The following is a 26,076-nucleotide window of genomic DNA, read 5'->3' as shown; positions in this document are numbered from 1 at the left end:
GGATCCTCGTGGACCCTAGTCGAGTTCGTGAACCGCTGGGCCACAAAGGGGACTCCCTGGAAATATTTCTTGGGGGAACTTTGTTCTCGTCTTCTTCTTCTTGTTTTTCCGTTTGTTTGTTCGTTTTGTTTTTCTGGCCATGCCTGTGGCATGTGGAAGTTTCTGGGTGGGGGGTGGAACCTGCACCATGGCAGCGACCTGAGCCACAGCAGTGACGCCACCAACTCCTTAACCACACGGCCACCAGGGAACTCCTGAGGTCTTTTTGTGTGTTTGTTTTTTGTGATCTGACGTATGCGTAGCAAAGAGCATGCAGCGTCCCGACCTTAAGTGGACTCTGCTGGGTGACATTATGCGCCTTGAGGTGGCCTCACAGAGGAGGTGGAGCGTTCCTTGTACCCAGAATGCTCCCTGCTGTCGGTTAGTTTGCTTTGCTTTTCTGCTTCAGGCAGTTGGGACCACAGCGAATGTCCCCTTTGTGTGTGGGTCAGCCGTCTGTTCACTGCTCTGTAGGTTCCAGTTGTGAACATAGCAGTTTAGCTGCCTTTCCTGTCCAGGGATGTTTGCTGTTCCCATTTCAGCCCCCTTGGATGGACCCTTCTCTGGGGACTGTGCCTGTGGGCGAGACTCCTGGGGCGTCTGGTCTGCTGGCCTCGTCGTCCTCAGCGGACTCGGCCAGGGGCCCTCCGGCCGGGCCATCCTGACTCACCCTCCAGCCGCGTGGCACACGGCAGCCCGAGCTCGGGGCCTTGGCGGCGCCAGGCATCCGTGGGTCTTTCTGGCAGGCGGGCACCGCACTCATGGTGCCTTAGTTTGCTTACCCCGGTGAATGGTTACGCCGACTACTTTTGCGTATTTTTTGGGTATGTTTTTTGGCTGTTTGGAGAGTGCCTGTTTGACGCATCTCCTGCACAGGTTTTTTTGGCCATACCTGTGGCACGTGCAACTTCCCAGTCCAGGGGCTGAACCTGAGCCACAGCAGTGACCGGAGCCATGGTAGTGACGACACCAGCTCCTTAGCCTGCTGAGCCACAGGGGAACTCCCCGCACAATTTCTTTTTCTTTTTCTTTTTTTTTAGGGCCGCGCCCGCAGTGTATGGGAGTTCCCAGGCCGGGAATGGAATCCAAGCCATAGCAGTGACCTGGGCCACTGCTGCGACAGCAAGGGATCCTTAAACTGCTGAGGCACAGAGGAACTCCAGAAATGTCTTAGTTTTGGCAGAGTCCCACTGTATCAGTTTTTATGTTAAGAGGATTTTGTGACTTAAGAAATTCTCCTCCGGAGTTCCTGCCGTGGCGCAGTGGCTTAGAACCTGAGTGCAGGGGCTCAGGTTGCTGCAGAGGGTCAGGTTCCATCCCTGGCCCGGTGGGTTAGTGGATTCAGCGTTGTTCGGATTCAGCCCCTGGCCCGGGAACTTCCATATACCGTGAGTGTGGCCATGAAAAGGGAAAAAAAAAGGAGTTGCTGTCGTGGGGCAGCGGAAGCGAATCCAACTATGAACCGTGAGGTTGTGGGTTCAATCCCTGGCCTCGCTCCGTGGGTCAAGGATCTGGCGTGGCCGTGCGCTGTGGTGTGGGTCACAGACGTGGCTCGGATCCCGTGTCGCTGCGGCTCTGGCGCAGGCCGGTGGCCGCAGCTCCCGCTGGACCCCGAGCCTGAAACCTCCGTATGCCGCGGGTGTGGCCCTAGAAAGAAAAAAGGCGAAAGAAAAAGGAAATTCTTGTCTGTCGCAGCCTCTGAAGATGCTTCTGAAGCTGCCTTGCCGTGTGTGTCGTGTGCGCGCCTGTGATCCGCCGCGGGCCGGCTCTCACGTGCGGTGTGAGGTGGGCGGGTTTCAGCCTGGACGCCCAGCTGGGCAGCGGCGCCCGTCGGAAAGACGGTCCTTTGCTGGCTGGCACAGTGCCTCGCCACACATCCGATGGCCAGAGACAGAGGCCTCGAAGCCAGACTCTGGTGAGACCCCGCGGGCACGCGCTCTTTGCCGGCTGCCCGGGGGCCGGTCTGTCCCGTCCGCGTCTGTTATTGGAGGGGGGGTCTGCGTTGTGTCGCCTGCTCTTCGTTTCCGCCAGGATGACCGTCCGTCTCTTCCTGCTCGTTCGGTCGCCGTAGTGACTTAAACGCTGACCGGTGTTTGGATCGATGAACTCACCTTGCGGCTCCGGGCTTCTCTGCCCCTGTCCAGTCTCTGTGCCCTTTGCCACTTTGCTCCTCGAACATGGGGGAAAGTTTATTCGGAGACCGTCTGGGCCTTGAGTTTTCTGTGAGGAGACTTTAATAACAATTTCGTTCGTTCGTTCTTTTTGACTTGTGTTTAACAACAGTTTCTTCATTTTTTCCTTTTTTGGCCGCCCCGCGGCATATGGCGCTTCTGGGCCGGGGACCAGATCCGAGACCTGCCAGATGCTCAGCCGTGCTGGGCCGGGGACCGAGCCTGTGTCCCCGGCCCCCGAGACGCCGCCCATCCCGCTTTGCCACGACGGGAGCCCCGGATAGGTTTCTTTGGTAGGACTGTTGTAAATAGTATTTTCATGGGACCCCCTAGATTTTCTGTCTCTTCCTGTCAGTTTTGCTAAGACAAGCTTTTCAAATTACTCTCTGTCTCAGTCACGCAAATTCGCATTCACGTGGAGGTGGTCGGAGTACGGAGGTTTATTCCTAATATCCGCTTCTGCCTTTACCTGCTTCCTAGATTTTCAGCGATGTTCTCATTTATTCCTGACATTGGTCATTTGTGTTTTATCCCTCTTATTCTTGAAAGATCTTGCTAGGACGCTCTCAGTTTAGCAATTGCGTTAATCTTAGCGTAGAGTGAGCTTGGCTTTGTTGCCCTTCTGGTGTTTGTTTTCTATTCAACTGGCTTCTGCTCCTCATCCGTCCCTTTCCTCCACGTCTTCTGTTTAGCTTTTCTTTCTCAGCCTCTTAAGCTGGGAGCTTCGTCGGTCGTCCGGGCTTTCTCTTCCTGATGCTTGCATCTCAGCTGTAGGTTCCTCTAGGCTTTGGTGTAACGGTAACCCCAGGTTTGGAGATGGCTTTTTCTCCTTTGACTTCCGTGGGGTTTGGACGTCTGTTTTACGACAGCGTCAGAGCTGCAGACTCCGAGCGCTCTGCCCTCCCGTGCCCTCCATGCTGCAGGGCCCTGGGGGACCCCGGGCCTTTCTTAGGCTCCTCCCCCGTGACAGCTCCCCCCAGCTGGGCTGTTTGGGGTACACTGTGGAAGTCTCTCGGCTGAGTTTGCTGTGGCTTTGGGGTGCCGTCCCAGGGGCCTGGCACCTTTCTCTTTGCCCCGTGGCAGGTGTCCCTCAGGTCCCGTGATGGGCCGCTGGCGACGCTGGCCTAGATCACTGCTGGCTCCTCCACAGAAGGTCACCAGGAGAGGTCACACGTGTTTCTTTTCCACATGGTTCCGTGAGAGCAGCCGCACTCAGCCCGGGGAGGGAGACTGAGCCCGCCTCCTCGGGCGGGTCACGGTGCGAGCACTGTTGGGAGGTGTTCCCTGAAATAAAGCGGGTGTTTTACAGCATCTGTGCCTGGCAGGGGAGTGGCCGGCCCCAGGGGGCCCTGCAAGCAGAGCAGGGGCGGGGGGGGGGGGGGGGGGGCTGCCTGGAAGCGGCTCAGGTTTCCCTTGGAGGGAAGTGAGTGTTCTGGGCAGTGGGGGTGCCCTGGCCAGGCCAGGAGATCGTCCTTCCTCCTCGTCCTTCCTGCCCTTCGGGGCTTCCTGACTCCATTGTTTCTGGTCGTGCCCGTGGCACGTGGAGGTTCCCGGGCCAGGGAGCAGACCTGCGACACCGCAGCGACCTGAGCCGCTGCAGCGACAGTGCCAGGTCGGTGACCCACTGCGCCACGAGAGCTCCCCGGTTCCACCTTACCCGAGGTTTCCCTTTGCTGCGTTTCACACTGTGTGTAGGTGGTCGCTGCTGCCGGTGGAGTTCGTTTGCCCTCTTTGTCTCTGAGGCTGCTCCTTGCCTCTGCGCCTGTCTGGAGGGACGGGCCTGCCCTGTCGGCCGCAAGCCTCCCTCTGTGGCCTCTGCCAGCCGGGGCTGCATCCTGGGCCTGTCCCTCCCCTGCCTCCTGGCGCCCCCGGAGTCCTCCTCTGCCCGCTCCGTGGTGTGCTGCTTCTCGGGTTCTACCACAGGATCAGTGGCCTCCCTGCTCACGTCCCGGGGCCGTGTCTCTCTGGTCGCAGCCCGTTCACCCATCTCTGTGGATGGGCGTCTCGGAGGCCGGAACGGGCCTTCGAAGGCTTTCTCCGCCGGCGCCTGCTGGGTGACGCGGGGTTTCCCTCCGCGGTGCTCCTTTCTGCAGAGCTGGCTGATTCTCTGCCCGTGGCTCACGTTTACATGAATGTGGGTCTCAAAGTGAAGCCTTCACATCCATAGCCCCCCCTCCCAGGGCACCTGTTGGCCTCTGGGTGCCCCAGGACCTGCTCTCGGGAGGGGCTTCTGGTGTGTCACCACGCGGGGGCGGGTGTGACGGGCAGCCTGCAGCCCCCGCAGCTCTGAGTCGCGGCTGGCATCGGGAAAGTCCTGCTGGCCTAGGGTGGGCCTTCTGCGGCCGGGCTGCCTAGGTCCTTCTCCTCCTGCTGCCGGGGTACCTGTCTGCTGGTGCTGCCGCCACGTTCACGCTTGTTCTCTGCTGTCACTGCGGGCCAGAGGGACGCCGGTCAGCCACCGTCTCGGATGGAAAGGCAGGCCTTACTTTTACAAAGTGTCGGAGTGTGAGGGTACCTAGCTGCTGCCGCCTTCACGTCTCATCGTCTCTCGTTATCCACGGAGAGGGCGCTGTGGTTGTTAGGACTCTGCCTTCGTGACTTCGTGTCTATCAGCACAGCCGGCGTTGAAAACCCGCGCGCGTCTGCACCAGGGGACTTGCTCAGTCTGCCGGGGGGGCCTGCTGAACCGCGTGAGTTAAAACCTCGTTTTCGGGGAGTCCCTGCTGTGGTGCAGAGGGTTAAGAATCCGACCGCAGTGGCTCAGGTCGCTGTGGAGGTGCAGGTTCAACCCCGAGCCTGGGATCCTAAACCTACCATGGTAGCCCATGCAGCGCAGCGGTTCAAGGTCTGGCCTTACCAAAGCTGTGGCATAGGTTGCAGTTCTGGCTCAGATTCAGTGCCTGGCCCAGGAGCTTCCATATCCTGAGGGTGTGGCCATGAAGAACAAATAAATAAAAACAATAACGGCTCCTCTTTGAGAGGTGGGGAGTAAGTGTCAGTGGGTACAGAACGTCCTGTGGGATGTTGAAAAGGTACTGAATTGTGATGGCGCACGACTCCATGGATACATGAAATCACTGAATCATACAGTTGATGAGGGTGAGTGTTACAGCTTGTGACTTTGCAGTAAAGTTGCTGTGAAACAACTTACTGTGACAAGTTCAAGCCCCCGCGCTGCCAGGCAGCCCGGCCTGTGGTCATGGGGGTGGCTTTGTCTCCGGCCTGGAGTGCACACCCTCTGCAAGCCCCTCTCCTGCCTGTTTCAGGAGCGCCCAGCGTGCACGGAGGAGCTGGTGGCAGGGCTGTCCGTCAGCCGCCCTGCTGACCCCCGAGCCTCGCTGGGCCGTGGGGTGGACCACCTCTGTCCCGTGTGTGAACGTGTGCTGTGCTGAAGTGGCGATGGCTCTGCTCAGGCCCTGCTCTGGGGCTGTGGCAGGACCCCTCAGAGCCGCCTGGGCTCTGGTCAGGCTTCGTTGGGGGGTGAGGGAGCAGGACCGTGAAGGACAGGGGGGCCGTGTGGGGGGAGCCATTGGGACGCGCCACCCTAGGTGGTTGGGCCTGTCGCCCCCAGCTGCCAGCCCGCACCCCTGGGGCCAGTTCCCCGGGTTTTGTCTGCCTGGGTGCCCATCCTGAGTGCTGGTCAGGGTTAGTGTGTGTGTTGAGGCGGGGATTTGGGCCTTAGCTCCTTGTGGGCAAAGCAGAGGTCCCCGGCCCTGGGCAGGGAGGCCTTTGCCAGAGGGGCGAGGGTCTGGGGTGCCGGAGGACGCCGGTGGGCCCGGGCATCTGTGATGGGACTGTCTGCCCGGAGCCGACACTGCAGATGGAGGGGGTGTGCAGGGCGGGGGGGCCCGGAGCAGAGCCGTGGGGAGCTGCCGGCTCTTGGGCTCCTGCCGCGGCCCTGGGCTCCTCTGCTCTGCCCTGGTGGCCTCTCTGCTGTGTGGACAGCGCTCTGCTTCCTCTCCTGCTGCTGTCTCTGGCCCACAGCTTGTGAGCTGGGCTTGCTCCATGAAGGGTGTGTCCAGATTGTGTTCTGGGGTCAGCTGCCATCCTGGCCTGTGGGGGCAGGCGGCCGGGCAGCAGGGCCTGGGGTGCTCAGCCACAGGGAGGGGGCGTTCGAGGGGGAGCGTGAGCTTGTTAGGGACGTTGTTTTAGCGCCAGGCTGGCGGGCCTCCCCGGAGCGCTTTGCAGACACACGCGCTCAGGGGCCTCAAGGGGGTGCCCGGCCGGCCCTGGTCCTGGGGCGAGGCTGTTCCGGGGTGGGGAGGGGCACCTCATGGCCCGTGGCGTCGTGGGCAGTTCGCATCCACGGTCCCTGCATCGCATTTTACTGGGACCTCGCGTGCGAAGAAAAGGGCCCGTCTTCCTGCTGCACCCGAGGCCGCGAGGCAGGGGCGGGGCGCAGTCTGTGTAACACGCCTGTGGGTCGCCGGGCGGTTGGGAACGCGCGGTAACATCTCGTGTTGTGTCCTAGGGCGGCGGCAGATCCATCACCTGGGGAACCAGCTGCAGCTGAACCAGCACTGCCTGGACACGGCCTTCAACTTCTTCAAGATGGCCGTGAGCAAGCACCTGACCCGCGGCCGCAGGATGGCCCACGTCATCGCCGCCTGCCTCTACCTGGTGTGCCGCACGGAGGGCACCCCGCGTATCCTTTGGCCCGGGCCTCGCGGAGGCCCTGTCTCGGCTCCGCCTCCCTCTGCCGCCGCGCGGGCTCTGGGCTCCGAGGCCGGTGCTCGTGTTTCACGGGAACACCTCGTTGGGTGGACGTCTGGACGGACACTGGGCTTTCAGGGCTGGGCGGCTGCGTGCCTGCCCCCTCGGCCTTGGGGCGGACGCTGGGAGCCAGGCCGGCGTCCGAGGCCCCCCCGGTGGGTGTCTGCCCCTCCTCGCCAGCCCGGCCCTCTGCGGGTCGGAGCCCACTTCCTCTGCCAGTGGCCCTGGGACGCTCCCCCGGCTCCAGGCGTCGGTCCGTGTCGTCTCCCTGGCCCCCACTGCGTCTGCTCCGCCTGCCCCTTGGGTCTCTTCCCGACACCGGGCCCCTTGCCTCTCCTGGCCCCGTGAGCCTCTGAGGGTGGCTTTCCACCCGCGCCTTGGAGACCGTCTGGCAGGGTTCCAGGTCGCACAGCGGCTGCCCCAGAATTTGGACGTGGCGCCTGTGGTCTCGCACGCCCTGGCTCCGGTCCCCTGTGGGCTGGTGGGCTGCTTGCGGCCTGAAGCGCCTCCTTCCTGTCTGCGGGCTCAGAGGTCCCCGTGCGATGCCCCTGCAGCCTCTCCCTCAGTGTCCTGCACTCCGCTGTCCCACTGCCCGTCCTGGTTTCTTCTTTCTTGTCCCCCCGGCTTCCAGCCGGATCTCGGCCTCTGCCCTCCTGCTCTGATGGGAGCCGCCCTCCGTGGTGCTGATCTGCCCCCGCGATGCGCGCTCCTGGGCTGCGGGCTTGGCGGCCTCTGAGCTCTCCTCTCTTGAGCCTTTGGGCTCCACCGCGGTGGCCTGGTCCCAGACACCGTGCACTGCCCTTCCGGTTGGGCCAGCCTCAGTATCAGAATCTTTAGTAGAATGTCTCTAAATTTGAAACGTATCATTTCGGCATAAAAGTAGCCTTTGTTTTAGGGGGTGAAGCTCAGTGCCCTGGCAGCCCCCCCCGGGGGGTGGGGCAGGGGACCTTGTGGTCACCGCCTTGCCCTTCTCGCTCTGAGCACGGTCCCTGGCATAGGCTCTGCCCCGGTCTGGGCAGGGAGGCGGGCCGGGCTCTGGAGGTTGGGCGGCGAGGCGGGGGTGCGGGAAGCCCAGCTCCAGGGCGCGGGGGCAGTGCGGTGCTCCTGTGGGAGAAGGTGGCCCGGACGAGCTGGACAGGCGGGAGTCGGCCTGGCAGCCCCGCTCTTGCTCGCGTGGGGGTCCTGCTCCCAGGAGCCCGTGGTGCCGGGCCCAGCGTGCACCCCGGGGCCGGGGGCCACCCGCGCAGGCGGTGGGTGAAGCTGGACCCGGGACACAGAGGGGAGGCACCCACACAGGAGGCCACACGCCACGCGATGCCCTGTGGCCGTGGCCCGCCCGCAGTGCCCTGAGGGAGGGTGTTGGCGGAGATTCTGCCCCAGGTTTTCTCCGGGTGCCTCTGCTGGGGCCCGACTGAGGGGGTTTCCTCCTCGGTGACGGCAGAGCCTCGGTCGGGAGGAGAGCGGCGCGGTCCGCGGTGGTCGCTGTGCAGGGTCTTCCCCTTAAACTGCACCAGCGTGAGTGACACTTTTGGTTTTTTTTGGTCGCACCCACGGCATGTGGAAGTTCCTGGGCCAGGGAATCGAAGCCATACCACAGCAGTGACCTGAGCTGCTGCAGGGACAACACTGACATTCGAGGATTAAACCACCGGGCGGACCCAGACGCGGTCATGACACGTCCTGCTCTGTAGCGACTGCGGCCGTTTTGTGTGGACTTGTGCGGTTGGCTGGCCTGAGTCTGTCTGCTTGCAGTGTCCTTGTCAACTTAGCGTGTCCCAGTCACACGCGCCCCCCGCCCCGGAGGGTGCCCCTCGAGCTCCCGCTCTGGGCGGTCCGGGGGTTTGACCCACAGGGAAGCCGCGGGGGCCGTAGCGTAGGTTCTCTGGCTCGGTTGGAGCTGCAGCTGCAGTTTCTCCAGCAGACGGGAGAACGCTCCAGACTGTTTCTCGTGACGTCTTCCGTGTCACTTCGAGGCCTTGCTTGGTGTAAAGTGGTCATCCATCCCCTGCAGCCCTCGTAGTGACATCCTGCTTTCACCTCCGTCTCGTGGTGGTAACTCTGCCTTTTTTCTCGGCTCCGAGTGGCTAGGGGGTTACCAGTTTCCTTTGTCTTTTTCGAGTAACAGCTGTATTGGGGTGTCATTCACCACCAGGTACAAGTCAGTGACTTTTAGATCTCTTCACAAAGTTAGTTGTGCAGCCGTCACTCGTGTCGCTCGTGTCACTGTCCTAAGCGGCCAGCAGCCTGCTTTCTGCTGCTGTCTGCTCGCTGGTTCTCCACAGTCTTGTAAACGGAGTCACGCCCTCGTCGCTGGGCCCCTGTCTTGTGTGACGTTGTGAGGTGCTGGGCCAGCTCGCGGGCCCGCCAGCCGTGGCCAGGGCTCCGCGATCTCCACATCCTCCCAGCGCGCTCGGCTTTCTTGAAGAACCAAACGTTGGCTCTGTTATTTATCTCTGCTGTACGTACATTGTGTATCCCTCTGATTTCTTTTTTTGTTACTTTCGCCTTTTAATTTCTTTGAGTTTAATTTACTATATTTCCAGCTTCCTGAGGCAGGTATTTTTAGGTTCTTGGTTTAAATTTTTCTGTTTTTCTTAATATAAGCTTGTGAGACTATTAATTTCTCTCTGGGCAGATTTTAGTTACATTGAACAGTTTGATGTGTCATGTTTATACTATGATCAGTTCAAAATCTTTCCTGATTTCCATTTTTATTTCTTTTAGATCTTTTTTTTTTTTTTTTTGTCTTTTGTCTTTATAGAGCCACACCGGTGGCATATAGAGGGTCCCGGGCTGGGGGTGGAATTGGAACTGTAGCTGCTGGCCTCCACCAGAGCCACAGCAAGGCCATATCCGAGCCACATCTGCCACCTGCACTACAGCTCACAGCAACACCGGATCCTTAACCCACGGAGCGAGTCCAGGGACCGAACCCACCAACCTCGTGGTTCCTAGTTGGATTTGTTAACCACTGCGCCACGACGGGAACTCCTCATCCATTTAGATTTAATGTGGAAAAAAAAAAAGAAAAAAATAAATTTAATGTGCTTGGGAGTTCCCATGACGGCGCAGTCCTAATGAACCCGACTAGGATCCGTGAGGACGGGGCTTCAATCCCTGGCCTCGCTCAGCAGGTTAAGGATCTGGTGTTGCTGTGGCTGTGGTGTAGGCCAGCAGCTGTAGCTCGATTCACCCCTTAGCCTGGGAACCTCCATGTGCCACGTGTGCAGCCCTAAGAAAAAAAGATAATTCTGTTGAGGTGGAATTCCAGGTCAGCAGGTGTTTTCTCTGCAGCTTTGCTGCGGTTTCCCCCTTTCTCCTGCCTCCCCTGGTTCCACTCAGTGGGCTTTACGTCGTCTTGTCACTGTTGGAAGGTGACACCTCCTGTCACTCCCTGCCCCGCCGCACCCCACCTCCTGGCTGTGCCCGAGGCACGAGGAGGTTCCGGCCAGGGATTGAACCTGAGCTGCTGCAGAGACAACACCGGATCCTTAACCCCCTGCCCCCGAGGGCACTCCCCTACCTATTTTTAAAAAGTACCTGTTTCCGGGTTCCGGGATTTGTGGCTTAATGCCTTTTGTCTGTTTGGGGAAAGTCTTTGCACACACGGGTTCTCCCCCATTCTCTGTGTTCCCTTCCTCGAACCCCAGTCGCTTCCACGCTGGACCCTTTGACCATGTCTCGGCTTGTGTGCCGGGCTTTCCAGCCTGGTTTTCTGCTTCACTCTGAGTCCCGTCCAGTGACGCGTCCCCTCTTTGTGTCTAACGGGTGCTAAACCCGCCGATTTACTTCCTCACTGCAGTCACAGCCTTCATTAGATTCTGTTTCTAGACTCCGGCTCTCTGATGAGAGTCTCCGTCACTGCAGCTCCGTGGAAGCCTTTAATAACCACACAGTGGGATCCGCAGCGTTTCTGTTTTCACTGCCTGAGTTTCTCTTGGCTTTTGGTTATTGGTCCTGCCAGCTGTCATGCTTGGTAAGTTTTTATTGAATTGCTGGATGTAGTGTTTGAGAAATTGTGGCAGCTGTGGATAATTTTGCGCCCGGAGGGGATTTCATTTCCCTGCAGGCAGAGGGTGCGTGGGAAGCTAGGCCTGGGCCTTCGGGGCTGGGTGTGGGCCTGGTGTGGGCCTGGTGTGGGCCTGGGGGCCTGTGCACAGGCTGTTTGGCCCCTTCTTGGCGGTTGGGTCCCTCGAGTCTGCTGTCTTGGAAGTCCCTGAACTCTAGGTGTGACTTCCCCAGGGGAGACGCGAGCTGGGCCGCGGGTCCTCGGGGGCTGACATCGTGGTACGGGGGCTGCCCAAGCTCAGAGGCGACACCCAGCTTGTAGACAAGCTCCGGTGGCGCCCGCCCTGGGGGTGAGGGGTTCACTGTGCCCTCTGCCCGTGGCCAGACCGCAGCAGCTCGGGAGGAAGGAGCGAGGGCTGGAGTCCACAGGGCAGTTGCTGCCCTGTTGCGTGCTTACTCCCGGGGCTCTGGCAGGGCTCAGGGCCTCTGCCAGAGGCGCTCAGTGTGTGCCGGGGAGGGGGCTCGGTGTCGCTCTGCAGGTGCAGCCTCTCACCGCCAGGTCTAGCCAGTGCAGCAGGGCACGGGGTGGGGCGTGGTGTCTTGGTGACCTTTGTCCTTGGCGGCCTCGAGCTCCTGCTGAGAAACTAGCCAGACGGGGGACATCACAGAAGCGGGGAGGGTGGCGGGTGCTGGGCCCCGGGGGGTCGAGGCCCCCGGTCCTTGGTGCTGATGGCCCTCTTGTTCCTGGAACCCACCCTCTCGTGTCAGGGTGCCGGGAACGTGGTGCTGGCTCACGAGGCCGCCCCACTGACCCCGCCCGTCACCTCGCACCCACGGCATTTCCGGCCTTCCGGACACGCACGGGCAGCCTGGGGAGTCTCCCTTGGGCGCCCGAGGAGGCGCTGCGCAAGGCCGGGTGGAGCCGCGTCGAGCCTGCTCACCTTTAACCCTCAGTTCTGTCCTCCCAGAATGTCTGTGAGCTTTTCCCAGTTTTGGAAAATGAGTCTCAGTTTCACTCGGCTCCTGTCTGCGATTGTTCTCCCAGAAGCACCGTGCAGGCCTGCCAGGGGGTCTCCTGGGCCCCCGGGTCAGTGTGGCACAGCGTGGGCTGGGGCCCTGTGGCACCAGAGCCAGCCGCACACTCTGATGGACACACTGGCAGGAAGGGCCGGGTCTTCTGAAGGTGCTTCATCCGCTGCCCTTCTTTGAGCCGACGTGTCTCTCAGAGGAGCAGCGCTCAAGCGGGTGCTCCCTGAGCAGAAGTGCCACCTGCAGAAAGTGGCAGGGACCCAGAAGGACAGGAGGGAGGCAGAGTTTCCCAGGCCATGAGCACCACGCTCGGGCTGCATCGGCTTCACACGGGCCGCCGCCGGGAAGGTCTGGGGTCTCTGCGGCGAGCTTGGAAGCAGCTGCCTAGCAGAAGGGGACACCGTGGAGAAGGACGTCGGCTGGGGGCCAGCAGCCAGACAGGAGGCTTTTCCCCAGCCGCACAGGGTCCCCACATGCCCATTAGCCGGGGGACCCTGTGGCCCCGGGCCCCAAGGGCATTGGTGGGCTCTGCCAGGATGGGGCACGAGGGGAGTGTGGCGCCTTGTTCAGGAAGCAGCAGTCAGATCCTTTGGCTCAGGGAGGACCCTGAGCTGACCAAACACTCCACGGACAGGGCCGGGTGCCCTGCCAGTGTCACTTCAGGGACAGCAATCCTTTCAACTTAGTTACACTTTGAATCCCAACTTTCTTTTCAAAATATGCACTTTCCCCCCAGTTATTTCATCTCATTTACTTTTGGCCACACTTGTGGCGTGTGGAAGTTCCCAGGCCAGGGATGGAGTCTGCACCACAGTGGCGACCCGGGGCCACAGCCGTGGGGGTGCTCCTTGACTGGCTGAGTCACCGGGACGTCCCCCCGGTTATTTTAGTATGAAAAATCTCAGCCATGGAGTTCCCATCGTGGTGCAGCAGAAGCAAATCCGACCAGGAACCGTGAGGAAGGGTCCGGCGTCGCCGTGCGCTGTGGTGTGGGTCGCACACGCAGCTCGCATCTGGCGAGGCTGTGGCTGTGGCGGAGGCCGGCGGCTGCAGCTCCGATTCGACCCCTAGCCTGGGAACCTCCATAGGCCGCGGGTGCGGCCCTAAAAGGACAAAAAACCCTCTCAAACATGAGGCAAACTTGGAAAGCTTGCCCACTGTCGCCCACCCCGGGGTCTGCCATCCACGCCCAGCCAGCCTGTGCTCCGCCCGCCAGCCCGCCGTCAGCCTCTTCTTTTCGGCACATTCCGAAGTGAGTTGCAGACATGTGTCCCCTGTCCCCAAGTCCTCTAGCAGACAGATGAGTCACTGGCCAGTACCAATACCTGCTTACCTTGTACAGGGAAACTGGCAGGAGGCGGTGTACGCGTGCCCTCTGGGGAGTTGTGATGAGCACGCGCCTGCGCAACCAGGTCTCACCCGTTCGAGGGCATTGCCCACATCTTTGCCCCGGTCCCCAGGGCGCCCTCTAGTTCTGGAAGGCCCTGTGCCTGCGCGCTCTCTCCTGGGAGCTCAGCGTCCTGGGGAGTGTGGTGGGCGTCACTGCTTCTGTCCCCTGACACCAGGGCTGTTCCCGGCCTTTGCTTTTGTGCGCAAGGCTCCCGTGAAGGCTCTTCCGCAGTCTCCTTATGGTCAGAGGGTGGTGTGTGCTCGGTGTCCTGAGAGCCTGCAGGCCTCTTCCAAGGCCCTTCCGTCGTGCGTCCTGCCAGTGGGGCGTGTGGGCTGTGCCCTGGCGTCCGCTGCACGGCCTTGCCAGCACTCGCGGCCGTGCTGGGCGCTGTCACTTGCGTTTCTGCGATAGCTGCCAAGGGAGCTCTTTGCTTCTCTTCGTGAAACATCTGCTCAAGACATTTGTCTGTTTTTTTGCCTTTATTTTATTTTTTGTTTTATTTTTTTCCCTTTTGGCTGCCCTAAGGCATTTTGAGTTCGCGGGCCAGGGATCGGATCCAAGCCAAAGGCACAACCGAAACCACAGCTGTGGCAGCATGGGATCCTTAACCCACTGTGCCGAGCCGGGGATTGAACCCGCGTCCCAGCAGCAAAGAGCTGCTGAGCCCGTTGCATCACAGCAGGCGCTCCTGCCTTTATTATTATTGCTTTTTAAATAGACTTCATTTTTTCTTTTTTTCCTATTTTTTTAAGAGCTGCACCCGTGGCACATGGAGGTTCCCAGGCGAGGGGCTGAATCAGAGCTATAGCTGCCGGCCTCCGCCACAGCCACAGCCACAGCCACGCAGGATCCGAGCCGCGTCTGCGACCTACACCACAGCTCACAGCCATGCCAGCTCCTTAACCCACTGAGCAAGCCAGGGATCGAACCCGCGTCCTCACGGATACTAGTCGGGTTTGTTAACTAACGGCTGAGCCACGATGGGAACTCCTAGACTTCGTTTTAAGGGCGGTTAGAGGTTTGTGGCGAAACCGTGCAGTCTCTCTGCGGGCCCCTCATGTCAGCGAGCCGGGTGCTGCAGTGACGGCCCAGGACCCATGTGGGACTGTCGGGTGGTGGTGACGTGACAGCTGCCGCGGCTCGCTCGCTGTCTGCGCTCCAGGGCTTTGACAGGTGACCCAGGCTGTCGTGCGCCGGTGCGGTGCCGTGCAGGCAAGGCCCTGGGCTCCGCCGCCGCGCCCTCCCGCCTGGTCCTGAGCAGCCCCGGGTCCTGTTTCTCTCTCCATCGTTGTGCCTTTTCCGCAAGGTCGTGTGGTTGGGACCTCAGGGGAGCGCCTCGGCCTCGTGTGGCTGCTCCCGGCTCTCCTCCGCGATGTCAGCGGCCCGCCCGCGTGTGCACGTGGCCTCCCTTAGGCTCCTTGGCGCTGTCCTCCTCTTTCTCAGAGTTCTCAGTAGCCGCGGGCTGCACTGCGGTGTCACCTGTCTCCACTCCCTGATGAAGCCCCTGCCTTCAGAGGTGGAGAGACGAGCTGGCTTCTCCTCGAGGGCCCGGGAGGTCGTGTGGAGAGCCTCGCCGCCTCGTGTGGGGCTGTGGCTTCCTTTCTCCTTGCTGTGCTGGGCCAGGCTGTCCCTCTGAACACTTGGCCTGGGCTCTGGGTCAGCGTCCTCAGGGTCTCTTTCTTAGTTCCTCCTCGGAGCCCTCGCAGACCCACGGGTCACACTGCTTCCACCTCATTTGATGAGCTGCCCTTCTCGGTGGCTTGGGCTTTATCCTTTCATGTCAGCGTCTGGCCGAGTTCTGAATCGCTTAGGGCGTACTCGGCGTCTGCTGTGCGTGAACACAGGTCCCCCTCCTGAGTCCCACCGCTGCCCCTGGAGCATCGGGAGCCATGAGGACAGACGACACTGCCCAGTGCCCAGTAGGTGCTCAGGGGTGCTTGCGGCATGCAGCAAGCGGGGTCGTGCACTTGCAGGGCCTGCGGGACAGAAGGCCACCCAGTGCTGGGGACAGGTGGCTGGGCGGGGCCCATGCAGGTGCCTCCTGAGGACTGAGTGGAAGGCCCTGCCCTGCCTCCCTCAGTGTGGTAGGGACTCAGGCGTCTCCCGAGGTTCTGGTCCCCCCGATGCAGCCCCTCCCTCTGCCGGCGGGATCCAGTGCTGAACCTAGTTCTACAGCCGGCGTCTGCCTCCTGGAAGTTGTCAGGTGACCGGAGCCCTTGGGCCTGGGCGCTGCTCCTTGACTCTCTCGCAGACATGCTGCTGGACCTCAGCGACCTGCTCCAGGTAGCCACACCTCCTCTCTCAACCCTCTCCAGGGGCTGTGCCCGGAGGCCAGGCGTGCTCCTGCCCCAGTCGGGAGGGTCCACGGGGGAAGGCCACCCAGGGCGTGGGTCTCGGTGGAAGCTGGCAAGTGGAGCGGGTAGGGAGGCAGTGGACACGGGTCACGGTGTGGTCCCGGCAGCCCTGGCCTCTGGACCAGGGCAGAGCCTCAGGTAGACTTTATCCAGGGCCGGGAGACTTAGAAAAGAAGGAAGCAGACGCACCTGTGTGCACTTGAAATGATACTCAGGCTTAGACTCTGTCTAGAGAGACTGGCTTCCTGGGTACAGGGCCGCGTCTCTCGTTTCCAGATGCCTGCCCACGATGGGAAGACCCAGCGAGGGGCACGGTCTCAGGGTGGGGGCAGCACCAGGGTGGGGCCCCCGCCGTTCTGCCTGTGTCCCTGGTGGTGGCGCTGGGGCAGGCTCGTCCCTGGGCCCTGGGGTTGGGCCCTGTGGTGATCACCAGTGGGGACTCAGGAAGAAAAATAATGCCATCGAAAGCAGAGGTGACGGCAGTGTGGGGACTCCCGCAGGGACCCATGAACTCTGCACCCCTGCCCCCTCCGAGAGCAGCTCCCGCCCAAGCCTGCGCTGTGCTGCTGGGCGGCAGGGCCACTCCCGTGTCTCCGATGCCGCCTGTATTTGTCCTCCCAGCTGTCCTTATGAACGGCACTTCTCAGAAGTCCTGCTGCAATGTGCTGGGGTCAGGCTAAAAATAATCCCTTGGAATCATGAAAATCCAGCCCCCCATGTGCTGTGCTTGGTGAGCAAGGCCACTCGGCCTGGCTTCTGTCCTGTTGACTTCCCAGGACAGACAGGAGCGAAGGCTGGAGCCGAAGTGCTTGGGAACTTCCAGGAGTTTCCTGCTTCACACCCTGGGACGTGGGAAGCAGCTGCTTGAGGCGGGAGAGGGTGACAGGAGTCCTGGAGCGCCCCCGGGGATGGTCAGGGCCCAGGGGAAGGTCACTGCCGACTGGCGAGACCGCCCAGACTTTGCTTCGGACTTTTAACACTTCGGGTGGAGGGGGGTGCGTCTGGCCCCCTGGGCCTTGGCAGAGCCCAGCCTGGACACTGGGAGTGTGTGAGGTGACACGGCAGCTGTCACCCCTGCCGGCCTCACACTGGCCTTGACACGTCCCTGCCCTCTGGCACTGTCTTCCTGGGGCTGGGACAGGCCGGGCACTCACAGGGCAGGTGTTTCTGCACTGGACGGTGGGTGTGGAGTGTGCCTCTTGGGCGAGCATCCCTCGGGGGCTCGCTTCCCTGCCCGGGGCTGGCCGCTTGGACAGGGTTGGCAGGCGGGCCGGGCTCAGGGCTGGCTTCATCCCCGCTCACACACGCACAGCAAGGTTAGGCTTCCTCCAGGTGGCACGGACGCAAACACCCCCTTTGGCCGGAGCTGGGCGGGACCACGCACACCGAGGGTCCTGGCAGGGGGCCCCTTTGTCCCCCTCTTACAGTGTGGCTGACACAGGCCCTCAGCTGCCTGGGCCACGGCCCCTCAGAGGGAGGCCTGAGTCCCATGAGCAGGGCTGGGGAAGAGGTTGTGTCAGGGCCCGAGGGGTGTGGGGCTGTCTCCTGCTCAGGCTGGGGTGGCGGAGCCATAGCTCGGGCCTGAGGTGGGAGCTCAGTCTTCAACTGGCTCTGCAGGCCAACCCGTCTTCCCACCAGTGCTGGACGGTTCCTTGAGAGCCTGTCACCAAACCCCGCTCAGTAGCCGCTGCCCCACAGGCTGCCCAGCCCTCGGTCAGGCTCTTAGGACAATGTCTGGCCAAGCCCCAGGCTCAGGGGCGCTGGGGGTCTGCACCCGCTGCTCAGCCCATGCCCTGCTGGAGGGATCCGGGTCAGGGTGGGCTCCGCGGAAGAGACCCGCGCTGGGAGCCATGGCGGGTGGTGAGGTCTGCAGAGACCCCAAGGACACAGACGAGGACCCCCAGGGAGCCCCGAGGAACGAGGGGGAGAGTGGTGGGCGGCAGAGCCCGCAGGCCTGGCAGTTTTCCTTCGCAGCAGGTTCACGTGTTGCCAAGGTCGCGGTGGAGTCTAAAAAGGCCACCTGGGCGCAGGGGGGGCCCTGGGTTGTGCTGCGGGGTCCTGGGGGCCGGCAGGGGCTTTCAGAGACGGAACGATGAAAGGCTGACACACTTGCTGCCCACCAGCGCCTCGCCTTCCTCAGCTGTGGTTTCTTCACGACAGGTGAACGTTTACGTGCTGGGGAAGACGTTCCTTCTTCTGGCGAGAGAGCTGTGCATCAACGCGCCGGCCATAGGTACCGCGGGGCATGCTGGCACCCAGCGCTCGGGGGTGGGGGAGGCAAGTGCGAGGGCAAGGACCCGCCCCCTGCCAGGTAAGAAAGGCCCCTGGGAGGGGCCAGGAGCCCAGCAGCATGGGGGTTATTTCTTTTTTTTCCTTTTTCTTTTTTTTTTTTTAGGGCCGCACCTGCGGCATATGGAGGTTCCCAGGCTAGGGGTCCAATCGGAGCTACCGCTGCCGGCCACAGCCACAGCCACACCAGATCTGAACCACATCTGGGACCTACACCACAGCTCACGGCAAAACCCATTGAGCAACGCTAGGGGTCGAACCCGCATCGTCACAGTTACTGGTCGGATTCATTGTTGCTGCGCCACAGTGGAACTGCCATGGGGGCTGCCTCTGGCTTAGGACCAGCATGCCCGTGGTCGGAGGCAGGTGTAGAGGGAGGGAAGCAGGGACACCTGGAAGGGTACCCCTGGCAGCGCGGTGCCCCACAGAAGGCAGGACCTATTGGCCGCAGACTGGCCCTGACTGGAGCTGGGTCTGCCCGGAGGGGCTGCTCCCTCCCCCGCCTGTTGTCTAGAAGCCTGTCTCTGCACGTTAAGGAGGCAGGATGTGGGGCCCGGGTGCAGTCCCAGAACACCCACGGCACTGGGTGATGCGAGAAGACACAGCCAGCAGGAGAGCGGCAGGGAGACACTGGCTGGGGTGGTCTGCTCCCAAGGGGCTACAGCCCCGCGCTGAGGGCCACAGGGCCTCCCTCTGGGGCACACGCTGAGGCTCCCCCAAAACAGCCACTGCTGAGGCGTTTGCAGTGAAGGACGGGCAGCACGCCCACGCAGGAGCCAGTGAGCCTGAGCTGGGTTTGTTCCCAGGGGCTGGGGCCCCCCTGGCAGAGAACCCCCCACCCCCACCCCCACCCCCGCAGGAGGACTTCAAGTGGCTAGTGATAGTTTAGGACGCGTTCGCAGGCGTTCGCGAACAGGTGGGCCTCTGGGGACTCCCCGCTAAGCGCCGTCAGGGCCGAGGTGTCCTCTGTGCATGTCAGTCCTGGGAGACGGCGGGCGCCCCGCTTCGAGACTCACGGTCGTTAGCTGCGTGTGCCTCTCGTTTTGTTAAAACTTTATTATGAAAATCCACTTAAATAGCTGACGTACTTTAAGTGATGTTTCCATTTTGGATTTGAAGAGAGGATCAGAAGCCTAGAACCACCTAGAGGAGAATCCAAGAGGCTGGGAGGGGTGGCAGAGCCCTCAAAACAGGCGCCACTGGGAGGGAACTGGGCCTGCTTCGTGCCCCCCAAACCTGCCCTCCACCTGAGACGTGCACCCCAGCGTACAGGAGATGCCAGCGGGCCCAGTGGCCAGAATCCAGAGACCCAGGCTCCGGCCGTGTAGGAGCGGGTCTGTGTCACGCCTTCGGCCACAGCCGCTCCCGAGAGGCCCGGGCGCGGGGCCGTCAGGCATCGGCGAGGCGGCCGCAAGCGGCGCGGCGCCTCAGGCGTAGAAGATGAGCTCGGGGATCTGCCCGCCCTGCACCCCCGTGCCGTTGGTGCTGTCCGAGGAGCACTGGAACTGGAAGGCCACCTTCCCGCACTGCACCTCCGTCATGCCCTCCTGCCCGAAGTAGCTGAGCTCGCTGCCGTCCAGGACGGCGCTGGCCGTGTAGAAGGTGTCCTGCTCCACCTGCACGGGGTGCTCGAACCAGACAGGGAAGGTGCTGCTGGAGCCGTCGGAGACGAACTTGGTCAGGTTCTGCGCCAGGACCACCCCCAGGCGCTTGAGCTCGATCTTCACGCTGTACTCGGCCTTCCCCGAGCTGGAGCCGTACAGGCCCAGCCCCGCGATGAACACCCTCCTGTCCACGGCAAACTGGATGCTGTCGCAGCGCCCCCGGTAGCGCCACTGGTTGCTGCGGTAGGCGGAGGACTGGAAGCGGTGGCACCTCTGGGGGGCCAGGCCTTTCCTCTTGGTCAGGGGGAACTCGAGGAGGGGCTTGTTGGCCGCCGTGTACCACAGGAAGATGTTGTGGGTCTCCTCCAGCGTCAGGATGTCCGACTGGGCGGCGCCGTTGGCGAACTCCTCCAGGGTCATGGTCGGGATCCGCACCAGGTACAGCGCCGGCCCCAGGACGTGCCTCTTGTTGCGGGGGGTGGCGGGCAGGCCCTGCCTCTTGCACTCGGCCTCGGCCCAGCTCAGCACCGCCTCGAAGACCACGGCCTCCTTGGCGTTGAGCGCCTCCCGCATCACGATGATCTCCAGCGTCTGCCAGTCGATTTCGCAGAAGCCCTCCGACCTGAGCGCCATCTCGGCCTGCGCGTCGATGACCTCCCAGCAGCGCTGGGTCAGCTCGGGCTCCTCGAACAGCCGGCTCTGGGACAGCAGGACGCAGGCGTTTTTGGCTTCCAGGCTCGTCTCCAGAAAGTTGACACAGGCCTTGGCTAGCGCGGGGACAATGTACTTCTTGGCGGCGTAGAGAGTGGCCAGCACCGTGTCGGCTTCCAGGTCGATCTCGTCACTGTACATGTACCTAGGCAGGAGGCGGCGCCAGGTCACAGGCTGCGAGGGACACGCCGCCCGGCAACCGGGTCTGGGAGAGGAGCCCCCCGCCCCCCCGCCCGCCCCCGGCCTCGTGGACCTCAGGCCTCCCCCTCTAGCTGAGCCGGCTTACTTCAGCAGGATCAGAAAGGCCGCGGGCTCCACGTCAGGGATGTGGATCTCGGACTTGACTTCGGCCAGGTCCCCGTAAAACATGGCATAGAAGACAGAGCTCCCCACGGCCAGCACGTACTGTGGACGAGAGAGCGCGCCCTGAGCCCGGGGCCCTGCGCGCCCCCGGCGGCTGCCACGCCCGGGCTAGAGGACCGGCCGCCTCTGGGAGCTCAAAGGGCCGAGCCTCTACCAACCTTGTGGGCAGGCACCCTGCGGGCCGCGCCCGGGGGCCCCACGACGAAGTGCACGTCGGCCATGAGCTCGTTGTTGAACATCAGCGCGTTCCTGCAAAGGGCAGAGGCACACGGCTCGGGGCTGGGGGCGCGGCGCGGGGCGGGGGCGCGGGCAGGGCCGGGGCGGGGCGGGCGCGGCCTCACCTCTCGCGCAGGGTCGGATGGAAGGACTGCCAGTTCGGGCTCTCCAAGTTGTTGTTGTCCGGCGCGGGCGGCTCGGGCGCGGGCGGAGGCGGGGCGGGCAGGGGGGCGCTGGGCCGGCCCTTCCTGCCCGCGGCGGCGGCGGCGGCGGCGTTGCTGTTGGCGATGTCCGTGGCGGTGGCGGTGGCGGCCGCGGCGCCGGCGGGCGCGTAGAGCTCCGCGGCCATCTTCGCGGGCAGGGCGGCCTCCGCGCGCGGGGGCCGCGCGCCGTGCACCCTCGCGACGCGGCGGGGCCTGGGTGGCGGCTCTGCGAGCACCAGGAGCGCGGTGAGGCACTGCGCCACCCGGCCGTGCAGGCAGGCCAGGGGCAGCAGCATGGGGCCGCGGCGGCCGGGGGCGCGCGGTGGCGGCCTGCCGGGGGCGGCGGGCGCGGCTCCCTCGGGCCGCCCCGCCCGCCGGCCTGAGCCTCCAGCTCGCCCGCACCCGCACCACCGCGCCGCCCGCGCGTCACGGCCCGGCCCCGCCCCGCGCGGCCGACGTGCGCGCCTGTCGCCCCGCCCCGCGCGGCCGGCGTGCGCGCGCGCGGCCCCGCTCCCAGGCCCGGCCCCGCCCCGCCGGCGGAGTTGCGGGGGGCGCGGAGCCGGCAGCCCGCGCGGGCGCCGAGCGGGTTGGTGGGGGGGCTGTTCGGGGCGGGGGCGGGGCCGGGGGCGGGGGCGCGGTCAGGGGAGGGGTCCCTGGGCCTGACCCACCCTGGGCCGCTCGCTCCCGGAACCGGTCCGATGCTGTCTCACTGATGGTCAGGGGTGTGGATCCGAGTCAGGTGTTTGTGGGTCATTTTTATGTCCCTGGAGAAATGTCTCGTCAACCACTTTGCCCACGTTTGAATCGGCTTTTGTCCTTATCGAGATTTAGGCGTTCTCTGCGTTTTCGGGAGGTTAAGGTCTTACCAGGTGTATGATTTGCAAATACATTCTTTCATTTTGTTAGTTGCATCTTCTACTATATTGGTTGTTTCCTTTGCTTCACAGGTTTTAACTTTGACATAGTCCCGTTTGCCTATTTTTTTTTCTTTTTCCTCTTTGGGGCCACACGTGTGGCATTTGAAAGTTCCCAGGCTAGGAGTGGAACCTGAGCCACAGCTGCCCGCCTGCACCACAGCTACAGCAAAGGGGATTGGAGCTGCGTCTGCCACCTACACCACAGCTCACGGCAACACGGGATCCCTAACCCACTGAGCAAGACCAGGCATCGAACCCGCATCCTCGTGGGTATCAGCTGGATTCATTTCCGCTGAGCCAGGGCAGGAAGGCCTGTGCTAGCTTTTGTTGTCTGTGCTCTTGGTGTCCCATTCAGGGAATCACGGCACATTCCAAGGTCACGCTGTAGCCCTTCGTTTCTTTCAGGGCTTGACCGCTTCCCGTCCCGTGGTTAGGTCTTTAATTCATTGGGAGTTAGTGTGTGTGTGTGGCATGTGAGATGAGGATCGGTCTTGTTTCTCTGGCACGTGGGTGTCCAGTGTTCCCAGCACCATTTGTCGAGGCCTTGCCCTGTCCCTCTTGGGTGGTCTTGGCACCTTTTTCAGAGGTCATGTGGCCGTGTAGGTGTGGGTGTGTTTCTGAGCTCTCTTCTGTTTCGTTGGTCTCTGGGTTTGTCTTTGTATCAGCATCACGCTATTTTTGCATTTTTAGATTTTTTAAAACTAATGTGTAGTTGACTTGAAATGTCCTATCATATTCTGTCACAAGAGGTTGGATCTAGTTCCCTGTGCTGCGCAGCAGGACCTCATTGCTTATCCACTCCAGTGCCAGGGTTTGCATCTCTTAGCCACAAACTCCCCGTCCATCCCGTTCCCTCGCTCTCCCCTTGGCAGCCCCAAGTCTGTCCTCCATGTCCGTGAGTCTGTTTCTGTTCTGCAGATAGGTTCATTGGGGTTTAATCTGTGAAAATTCTTTGCCTCGTGAAAGTAGTTTATTTATATACTTAGTTTTCCTTTTTACTCTTTCCTCCCTATTTTAAATATTTTGCTTTGGGAGTTGCCACGTGGCTCAGTGGGTCAAGAACTGGACATAGTGTCCGTGAGTACGTGGGTTCGATCCCTGGCCTCGCTCAGTGGGTTCAGGATCCAGTGTTATGCTAGGTTGTGGCAGCGGGTCACAGATGTGGCAGCTCTGACGTGGCCATGGCTGTGGTGCAGGATGGCAGCCGAAGCTCCAGTTCGCCCCCTAGCCTGGGAACCTCCGCAAGCCGCAGGTGCAGCCCCAGTTCTCACTTTGTCAGCCTTAGCTTTTTATTCAGCTACTTCATGTGTTATTTCTTCCTCAATCAAGCGTTTAAGGCTATCAAGTTACCTGAAGAGTTGTTCTTTAACTTCCTGGTAATTTGCATGGAGGTGAGGGAATTGCGTGTCTCTTTCCTGCTCGGTTTTAGTTTTCTTGCATTTGAGGTCAAAGGCGCGTGCGGTGGTGTTTTGCTCTCTGAGAGGTGGGGGGGGTCTCTTCCTTTGTTAACGCGTGGTCAGCTTTCACAGCTGCCTCACAGACCTTGGAAAGCAGTGATTGCTTTCACAGGACGCCGATTTTAAAGCACACGTTACTTCGAGCCTGTGCCGATGAGTCGTTTGCTTCCCACTCCGCCATTCGCTTTTCTCCCCCAGGTCAGTCCGTCGTGTTGGGAGAAGTGAGTTAGAAACCTGCTAAGGTTTCATACCAAGTGTGGACATTTGTTTCCAACACTTCGTGCCCTAATTCTTGCTGTATTCCCCGCATCTGCAGGTTTGCGCCTGGCAGGGGAGTGGCCGACTCCAGGGGGCCCAGTGCGCAGGGCAGGAGGAGGAGGGAGGGCCGCCTGGAAGGTTCTCAGGTTTCCTTTGGAGGGAAGTGAGCGTCTGGGCAGTGGGGGTGTCGTGGCCGGGCCGGCCGGGCGGAGAGCTCCCTTCCTCCTCGTCCTTCCTGCCCGGGAAGCCCGGGCGTGCGCGGGAGCCCCTTCAGGGCTTCCTGACTCCGTTTTCCATGAGGTCTTTCCCTGTGTTGGTCTTCGCGGTTGGGTGGGCTGCTGACAGGCTGTTGGGATCCTGGGGCAGTGGCACAGCCAGGAGGCACAGCTTCCTTTTGCCCGGCCTCCTCGGTCAGCTGGTGGGGAGGAGGGCCCGCTCGAGTCCAGGGTCCCTGGGGGACCAGGCTGCGTCCAGCAGCCGCGGTCTCTGTGGCCTCAGGAACCTTTTCTGGGTCCTCCCTGTGAACCAAGGCTGGCAGGGGATGGAAGGGGTGCCTGTAGGACCTTTCGGGGTTTCCAGGGCCCAGAGCCCCGTCCTGAATGCTCCTGGAGAAGCTGGCGCCCAGAGGGAAGGTGCTGGAAAGCAGCCGAGGTCTCTTGCACTTGCTTCTGCAGCTGTTTGGGGTCTCACAGGGTCTTTCCTACCGGCCCCCTTCCCCCCCAGCAGCCTGCTTCCAGGCAGCGCCTCCTCTGCGGGAGCCTCGTCCCCGGGCCCGGCCCAGCCTGTCTTGAGCGCGGCCACCTGAGGACTCTGTCCAGCAGGGGTCTTGTGCCAGTTGTCTGTGCCATCGAACCCTGGGCGCGCCCTTCTCTCGCCTCTGGCGGTCCTGACAGTCAGTCGCGGTCCGTCCACCCCTTGGTGGTGTCCGCCCACTCCGTGAGGCCCGGGGCCGCGTGAGGGAGGGCCAGGCAGGAGGCGGGGGGCGCGTGTGTGGGCGCAGCGGGCCCCCCTGAGCCGGGCAGCCTTCCTGCAGAGAGGCACGTGTGTGTGCGCCCGTAGGCGGTGCGGGAGGTGGGAGCTGGCGGTTCGCGAGAGGAAGTGCGTGCGCGCTGTGCTCGGCCTCGCTGGTCGTCCGCGGAGTGCCAGGTGACCCAGGTGATGCCAGCAGGCTCCCTGTGTGCGTCTGGAGGAGCGTGTGCTGTGCGCTCTGCATGTCCAGGAGGGAGGCTCCTATCGGAGAGGAGGGCCCGGGAGCCGAGGCATCTGGGGTGGGGCGAGCTCGTGTCCGCAGGGGCCCGTTTCGGGGGCGGTCAGTCTGGAGTGGGCGTGCGGCATGGGCCCTCTGCGCGTGGCTGCACTGAGGTGGTGTCTTCCGCAGACCCCTGCCTGTACATCCCTCGCTTCGCCCACCTGCTGGAGTTTGGCGACAAGAACCACGAGGTGTCCATGACGGCCCTGAGGCTGCTGCAGAGGATGAAGAGGGACTGGATGCACACGGGCCGGCGCCCCTCGGGCCTCTGCGGGGCAGGTAAGGCGACCGTGGGGTCACGCTGGCCGGGACACTGCCAGCCTGCTGGGGCTTTTGGCAGCCGAGCCGGCAGCTGGGGGTCCAGGGTACCTCCCGACTCCCTTGCCCAGGCCTAACAGCCTGCCAGGACTTCCTCCCACTTCCTCTCGGCCTCCGCAGTCTCGGGGCAGGACCAGGACCCTCAGAGGCCAAGGTGAGCACAGGCTTCCTGTGTTGACCGTCCATTGACTCCTGGGGCACAGCCGTGTGGCCAGTCCGGCCCCAGCGCTGCAGACAGCACCCTGGCCTTTCAGGCTGGTGCTGCTCCTGGACCCCTCCCTAGGAGGACCCTTGCCCAGCACCACAAGGTCCAGTCCACTCCTTCCCGGGACAGCCGGTGGCCGGCAGGGTCAGCAGGGCCGGGATGTGTTTCCACCTCCGTGCCTGCTTCCCAAGCTTGCAGCCTGGATTCCGGGCCTCTCGGCTCCAGCAGGTGGTGGTCACCCCGTGGGGCATGCCAGCCTCGCTCCTTCCCTCCCCAGCGCCAGGCTTGCCCTTCACCAGCCAGAGTTTCCTATACGGGTCACCTTCAAGTTTCCTCGTTCTGCAGGGCTATGCGAAGTCCTCAAAAAAAAACGTACCTTTAATTTTTCTCGCACTTCAAAAAGGAACATGCGATGCAATTTTTTTTGTGTTTTTTTTTTTTTTTTTTTTGTCTTTTTGCTATTTCTTTGGGCCGCTCCCGCGGCATATCAAGGTTCCCAGACTAGGGGTCGAATTGGAGCTGTAGCCCGTGGCCTACACCAGGGCCACAGCAACGCAGGATCCGGTCCGCGTCTGCGACCTA

At 62.2% G+C, this 26,076-nt stretch overlaps 2 protein-coding genes across 24 annotated transcripts in view; one reads left to right on the top strand and one right to left on the bottom strand.

Annotated features, from left to right (window-relative positions):
• Positions 1 to 26,076, top strand: part of BRF1 (BRF1 RNA polymerase III transcription initiation factor subunit) — a 67,131-nt gene that overhangs the window by 29,293 nt on the left and 11,762 nt on the right. For 10 of the 23 annotated variants that reach the window (XR_014809371.1, XR_014809373.1, XM_084967114.1 and 7 more), the window contains 4 exons: positions 6,682 to 6,855; positions 15,602 to 15,633; positions 17,865 to 17,937; positions 25,101 to 25,250. Coding sequence is in view for 15 of the 23 variants with exons in the window: in XM_084967114.1 (XP_084823240.1) it covers positions 6,682 to 6,855; positions 15,602 to 15,633; positions 17,865 to 17,937; positions 25,101 to 25,250 (429 nt within the window). In the remaining 8 variants the exon portion in view is untranslated. Of the gene's footprint in view, positions 1 to 6,681; positions 6,856 to 12,649; positions 12,915 to 14,177; positions 15,634 to 17,864; positions 18,016 to 21,029; positions 21,337 to 21,384; positions 21,677 to 21,736; positions 23,663 to 23,982; positions 24,878 to 25,100; positions 25,251 to 26,076 lie in introns of those variants that run through there. The other 13 variants (XR_014809370.1, XR_014809374.1, XR_014809372.1 and 10 more) reach the window with 8 other exon arrangements.
• BTBD6 (BTB domain containing 6) lies at positions 19,032 to 21,499 on the bottom strand. Its single transcript, XM_021081619.2, has 3 exons — positions 21,013 to 21,499; positions 20,595 to 20,713; positions 19,032 to 20,453 (listed from the first exon to the last, which is right to left on the bottom strand). The coding sequence occupies exons 2-3, from the start codon at positions 20,675 to 20,677 to the stop codon at positions 19,421 to 19,423; spliced, it is 1,116 nt and encodes a 371-aa protein (XP_020937278.1). The 5' UTR covers positions 20,678 to 20,713; positions 21,013 to 21,499; the 3' UTR covers positions 19,032 to 19,420.

The sequence above is a fragment of the Sus scrofa genome, chromosome 7 (genome assembly GCF_054392235.1).
Source record: "Sus scrofa isolate SSC_HxYL_T2T_F1_AM1 chromosome 7, Sscrofa_HxYL_maternal_Yorkshire_Landrace_v2.0, whole genome shotgun sequence".
In the NCBI taxonomy this organism is placed as follows: domain Eukaryota; kingdom Metazoa; phylum Chordata; class Mammalia; order Artiodactyla; family Suidae; genus Sus; species Sus scrofa.
The sequence above is the reverse complement of the archived record's forward strand: the minus strand, read 5'-3'. Positions and strand labels throughout refer to the sequence as shown.

Coding starts and splice junctions, on each gene's coding strand:
- BTBD6 (XM_021081619.2), bottom strand. CDS start 20,677: ATGTTTTACGGGGACCTGGCCGAAGTCAAGTCCGAGATCCACATCCCT. Junction 20,454..20,594: donor GCCTTTCTGATCCTGCTGAA/GTAAGCCGGCTC, acceptor CCTCCTGCCTAG/GTACATGTACAGTGACGAGA.